The sequence below is a fragment of the Lepus europaeus genome, chromosome 9 (assembly GCF_033115175.1).
Source record: "Lepus europaeus isolate LE1 chromosome 9, mLepTim1.pri, whole genome shotgun sequence".
Classification (NCBI taxonomy): domain Eukaryota; kingdom Metazoa; phylum Chordata; class Mammalia; order Lagomorpha; family Leporidae; genus Lepus; species Lepus europaeus.
The window spans coordinates 56,448,011-56,454,010 of record NC_084835.1 but is presented as its reverse complement, the minus strand read 5'-3'; the positions used below and the strand labels follow the sequence as shown (position 1 = coordinate 56,454,010).

General features: G+C 52.5%; 1 protein-coding gene across 6 annotated transcripts in view; it reads left to right on the top strand.

Annotated features, from left to right (window-relative positions):
- Positions 1 to 242: 242 nt before the first annotated feature.
- Positions 243 to 6,000, top strand: part of PRELID3A (PRELI domain containing 3A) — a 33,704-nt gene continuing 27,946 nt past the window's right edge. For 4 of the 6 annotated variants that reach the window (XM_062201336.1, XM_062201335.1, XM_062201331.1 and 1 more), the window contains exon 1: positions 253 to 329. In XM_062201336.1, the coding sequence (XP_062057320.1) occupies positions 298 to 329 (32 nt within the window). In that variant the 5' untranslated portion in view covers positions 253 to 297. Of the gene's footprint in view, positions 330 to 4,219; positions 4,303 to 6,000 lie in introns of all 6 variants that reach the window. The other 2 variants (XM_062201334.1, XM_062201332.1) reach the window with 1 other exon arrangement.

The following is a 6,000-nucleotide window of genomic DNA, read 5'->3' as shown; positions in this document are numbered from 1 at the left end:
CCGGCAGGACTGGCATTTTTGGTTTTCATGATACTGCCCAAGCGGAAACCGCGCAACCGGAAAGGCTCCGGGAGAAAGTGGACGAGCTGGGAACGAGCCCCCAGCCCCCATATCTACTGCCGCGCAAGTCACTGCGAACCTCACAGCCCGCATCCCTATTTTTAGCCGCCGCAGCCAGCGGATCACGCGGCCCGAGGGCGGTGCCTGCGCACGCCCCGCCCACTCCTCCCCCCTCCCTGCCCCGCTCCCCGTGCCCGGTCCAGAGCGGCTCCGAGCGCGCGCCCTGCGGCCGCCGCGATGAAGATCTGGAGCTCGGAGCACGTGTTCGGGTGAGGCCGGGCTGCGGGCCGCGGGCCGCGGGCCGCGGTGGGCGCTCTACCCACACCGGCTTCTGTTCCTGAGCCCCGCTGGGTCGGCCCCGCAGAGGCCGCCCCCACCTCGGGACCCACAGCCCTGAGGGATGGCAGTCTGCGGGAGGGGGGCTCGCTGCTGCGGGGCGAGCGCGCGGGGGAGGCGGAGCTGGCCGGGTCCGGGCTGCCCGGGCCTACGGGTGGGGGAGGGCGGTGCGGGAGGTGGGGTCCGGGCAGGCGTCGTACCCCGCGGGACGGGCTGACACCTGGGCGCGCTGTGCTGCGTGCAGGGGCGAGGGGCTAGGGGGTCTCCTGAGCTGGTACGGACCTGCGGACGTCATGCAGTGCCGGCGATCTGAGCCTTGGGGCTGTTTTCTGCAGGGTCCGCAGCCGGCTGTGGCCCCGGAGGGAGCTGAGTAGGAAGAAGGCACCTAGGGGACCTTGGCCTTGAATTTCCTTGTAGGCCTCCAGGCTGTCCAGGCCGTCCAGACCTAAGTGATGCCTCCTCTCAATCTGATCCGTGGCGCTCCAAGATTACCCTTTAAGATTTTTCAGCATTTCATTTCCGGAAGAAAAAAAAATTTCACCAAATGGAAGGATCCTTTGGCTTTTTAAATGTAAAATCAATATCAGCTGGTTTCAAAACCTCTGAATTTTTTTTTTTTTTATGTTTATTTTTATTTGAGAGACACAGGCAAAGTGAATTCACATCTGCTGGTTCACTCCCCAAATGTCTGCAACAGCCAAGGCGAAGCCAGGGGCTGGGAGCTCCATCCAGGCCTCCCGTAGTGGTGGCAGGAACCCAAGTACTTGAGCCTTCAGGGTATGCATGGCAGGGAGCAGAGACGTGAACCAGGCCCTCTGATAAGGGATGTGCCACTGGCACCTGAGCCACTAGGCCAAGCGCCCGCCCTGAAATTATTTTTTATGCACTCGCTAGACTTGATGGAATACGAGTTTTGAACAACCTGCGGTGTTTCTCCAGTGGGGTTCCTTGCAGACGCCTTGTCAATTTACCCAAGGGTGGAGTAATTGCTACCAGGAAAGGCAGAGGGGAGAAGTGAAGTCATTACCTACAGTTGTTTTTTCCCTTTGCTTTTCTTAAAGGCATTTTTTTTTTTTTTTTTTTTTTTTTTTTTTTTTACAGGCAGAGTGGATAGTGAGAGAGACAGAGAGAAAGGTCTTCCTTTTTGCCATTTATTCACCCTCCAATGGCCGCTGCAGCCGGCTTATCACGCTGATCCGAAGCCAGGAGCCAGGTGCTTCTCCTGGTCTCCATGCGGGTGCAGGGCCCAAGGACTTGGGCCATCCTCCACTGCCTTCCCTGGCCATAGCAGAGATCTGGCCTGGAAGAGGGGCAACCAGGATAGAATCCGGCGCCCCGACCGGGACTAGAACCCGGTATGCCGGCGCCGCAAGGTGGAGGATTAGCCTGTTAAGCTACTGCGCCGGCCAAAGGCATTTTTATTTATTTGAAAGGCAGACAGTTACAGAGACCGATCTCCCATCCCCTGTGCCACAAGGCTGGTGCCCAGTGGATGAGGAGATGTTGGGTAAAAGTCTGATGTGAGAAGTCACTGTTGATACTTCTAGACATTTTTACAGCTGCCAACTAGTGTTTTTTAAAAACCTTAATGAAGTAGATTTTATGTGCCATAAAATTCACCCATTTTAAAGTGTAAAATTCAGTCATTTTAATTAATTTTTAAAATATTTACTTATTTATTTGAAAGATCTACAGAGAGAGAGAGAGAGAGAGAGTGCGCAGGATAGAGAGAGAGAATCTTCTATCCACTGGGTCACTCCCCAGATAGTTGGAGCAGCCAACACTGGGCCAGATTGAAGCCAGGAGCCAGGAGGTTCATCGTGGTCCCCCTCATGGGTACCAGGGCCCAAACACCTGGACCATCTTCTGCTGTTTTTCCCAAGTACATTAGCAGGGAACTGGATTGGAAGTGGAGCAGCTGGTGCATGAACTGGCACCCATATGAGATGTTAGTACCACAGGCTGTGGCTTCACCCACTGTGCCACGGTGTTGGCCCCCAAATTCAGTAATTTTTAAAAAAGAATTATTTTACCTATTTAAAAGACACTGTTGCAGATAGAGGGAGAGAGATCTTCCATCTGCTGGTCCAATTCCCAAATGGCTGTAATGGCCAGGGCTGAGCCAGACCAAATCCAGGAGCCTGGATTTCCACCCGGGTCTCCCATTGTGGGTGCAGGCGCCCAAGGACTTGGGTCATCTTCAGTTGCTTTCCCAGCCCATAGCAGAGAGCTGGATCAGAAGTGGAGCAGCCAGGTCTCAAACCAGTGCCCATAGGGATGCCGACACTGCAGGTGGCAGCTTTACCTGCTACGCCACAGCACATTTCTGAGAACTGTCCATAGTGAGATAGAGGTCTATGTAAATGTATACATAGATCACAATAGTTGGGTGACATTCCATTGCATGAATATGCCACAGTTTGCCCTTTCTCTTGTTGAAAGGACATCAGGTTTCCCCCTTCTTACAGAGCACGCTGCAGTGGCCAGCGCCGTGTGTGTGTGTGTGTGTGTGTGTGTATGGGTCAAAGGCCCAGGGAAGCCAGCAGATCTCAAGCTGTTCAGCCCCAGTACCTCTTTGCATTCTTGTAAGATATTGGACACCCCAGACAGTTTTGGTTTATGTAGATGACACCTGTCATTATTTACCATAGTAGACAAGCTATTTATTCATGAACATAAAAAATAACGAGCCTATTATGTTAACACACTATATTTAGGTTTTAAAAAACTCTCTTTCCCCCAGAGTAGTACTTGGCTCGTGATGTCTGGCTCGCTGGAAGACAGCTTAGTTTTCACACCCGTGTCCGCGTTCAGTGCTTTGTAGTACAGGTTTATGGTTTTGGCTGAAGGCTGTGTAGGCTCCAGCCCCGCACAGCCACATTGTTGGCGGAGCTGTGAGTGTTTTAATAGTCTCTTCTGTGGGTGCTCTTGCTACTGTGACAAAAGGAGTGGTGACTATTTATTTATTTATTTATTTATTTGAAAAGCAAGAGTTACAGAGAGGGAGGGAGCAGGGGAGGGAGGGAGGGAGCGGGGGAGGGAGAGAGAGTTCTTTCACTCCACAAATGGCCACAATTTCTGGGGCTGGGCCAGGCAGAAGCCAGGAGCCAGGAGCTTCTTCCTGGTCTCCCACATGGGTGCTGGGGCCCGAGCACTTGGGCCATCTTCTGCTGCTTCCCCTGGTGCATTAGCTGGGAGCTGGGTCCAAAGTGGAGCAGCTGGGACCCAAACCCGCACACATACGGGATGTCAGCATTGCAGGCCGTGGCCCAACCCACTGTGCCCCAACTCCAGCCCTGAGTGGTAACTTCTTAAATTGGTTGTAACATAAACTCTGAGACCCTAATTCATTTAAGCTGTCACTTGAATGAACACCCGTTGGCCTGTGTTGTGCTCTGAGCGAGTTTGCCCAGGTCTGATTTCGCGACATCCTGCACTGGTCATTTGGAATCCATGTGTTAACCGAGTTTGCAGTCTGGGGCAGTCTTCAGGGTCCTAGTAGTGGATCCAAGTTTTCTAAAATCCCAATATTCTAGAATCGAAGGCCCAGATTTGATCTTTGGCAGCAAATACTGTGAGTTGTTCTTGAAGTATCACTGGTTAATTTTTCTGAAAAATGCTGCCGTAGAAGTGCTCTGTTTCTGCATTGTTCTTTCAGGTTGGGGGGGGGGGGGTGGCTCTGGTGGGTGGCAAGCACAGTGCCCTGGGGCGGCCAAGAACTTGCTTGGAGCAGAAGTCTGTTGCCTCTCACACACTATCAAAGAGGAGAGTCCTCAGGGTCAAGTGCAACTAAAACTGACAATTTTACCATTTCATCCTGCAGACTCATAAGAGGAACTGGTGGCCAAGCTGTGATTTGGAGCCTGCCTCGATTGCCCTGGGGGCGCTGGTGTTTGCAGCATGAGGGTAAACGTCAGTGCCCTGGGAAAGGCCAGTAGCCTCTCAGTGTTGTTGGGCAGCTGGAAGCCTCAGGCTAAGAACTGCTGAGCCCTTTATCTTGTCTGTGTCTGCCTACATCTTCAAACCAAAAATCTCTTTATTATGTACATTTTAGAAATATGGGGCCAGTGCTGTGGTACAGTGGGTTAAAGCCCCGGGCCGGCTGCTCCTCTTCTGATCCAGCTCTCTGCTATGGCCTGGGAAAGCAGTGGAAGATGGCAGAAGTTCTTGAGCCCCTGCGTCCGTGTGGGAGACTAGGAAGAAGCTCCTGGCTCCTGGCTTCAGATCCGCCCAGCTCTGGAATGGAAGACTTCTCTCTGGCTCTGCCTCTCTTTGTAACTCTTTCAAATAAATAAAATAAATCTTTAAATAAAATTTAGTAATATGCAAGAGTGGTCAGACTAGGATTTTTTTTTTTAAAGACATTATTTGTTTGAGAATAGAGTTAGGGAGAGAAAGAGAGAAAGGTCTGCCATCCGCTGGTTCACTTCCCAAAAGGCCGCAATGGCTGAAGCTGGGCTAATCAGGAGCCAGGAGCTTCTTCCGGGTCTCCATGTGGGTACAGGGGTCCAAGGACTTGGGCCATCTTCTGCTGCTTTCTAAGACCATAGCAGAGAACTGGATCAGAAGAGGAGCAGCCGGAACTCGAAATGGTACCCATGTGGGATGCTGGCACCGCAGGTGGAGGCTTAGCCCACTCCACCACAGCACCGGCCCCAGGACTAGGATATTGAGTGGCTGGTGCCATGGTTACCCTCCAGCAGCCTGTCTGGGCTCTGCCGTGGCTGCACCCTCTTCCCCCTCCCCTAATCCTAGACATGGACTCCTCCTGTGCCATCTTCCTGACAGCTGCAGGTGTGTAAGGAAGCCTGCAGGTGCGGGAGCAGACATGCACGCTGGGTAGCAGTACAGGCTTCTCTTCTGGCGCAGTGCTAGGGACTGATCCTGGGTAGACCTTTCTCTGCCCCTTCCTTGAATTCCTCACCTGCCTGAAGCACTCACAGGTGTGGGAGTGTGTCCATTCCCATCCTTCTAGGTAAACAGAGTGCTGGTGACCATTTAGTGTCCACCCGCAGGGCACGCCTTCCTGTTTCCCACACCTTTTCCACCGCCTGATGCTGCCAGGCTTGTTGGGATTTGCCACTTGAGTGGGTGTCAGGCTGTTTCCTGCAACCATGGTGTGTGCCACAGCCTTAGGCTCTGGTGTGTTAAAGGTGGCACAGTGCTGTGTGCCCTTTCCCTCCATTCACCTTCGATGTCAGTATGAATGTGTGTGGTCATCCTGCAGTTGTCAGTGGAATTACGATGCACATATCATAAGCACTTTGTATTGAGCTTCAGTCATCAGCTGGAAAGATCCAAGACTTTTTGTTTAAATGTGTGTGTGTGTGTATGCATATATAAAAGAAACAGATAGGGGCCGGCATTGTGGTGCAGCAGGTTAAGCTGCCTCTCATGATGCCAGCATCCCATATCAGAGTGCTGGGTTGAGTTCTGGCTATTTTGCTTCTGATCCAGCTTCCAGCTAACGTGCCTGGGAAGGCAGCGGATGATGGCTGAAGTGCCTGGGCACCTGCCACCCATGTGGGAAGCCAGGATGGAGTTCCTGGCTCCTGGCTTCAAACTGGCCCACTCCTGGGTGTTGCAGCTAGTTGGGGAGTAAAC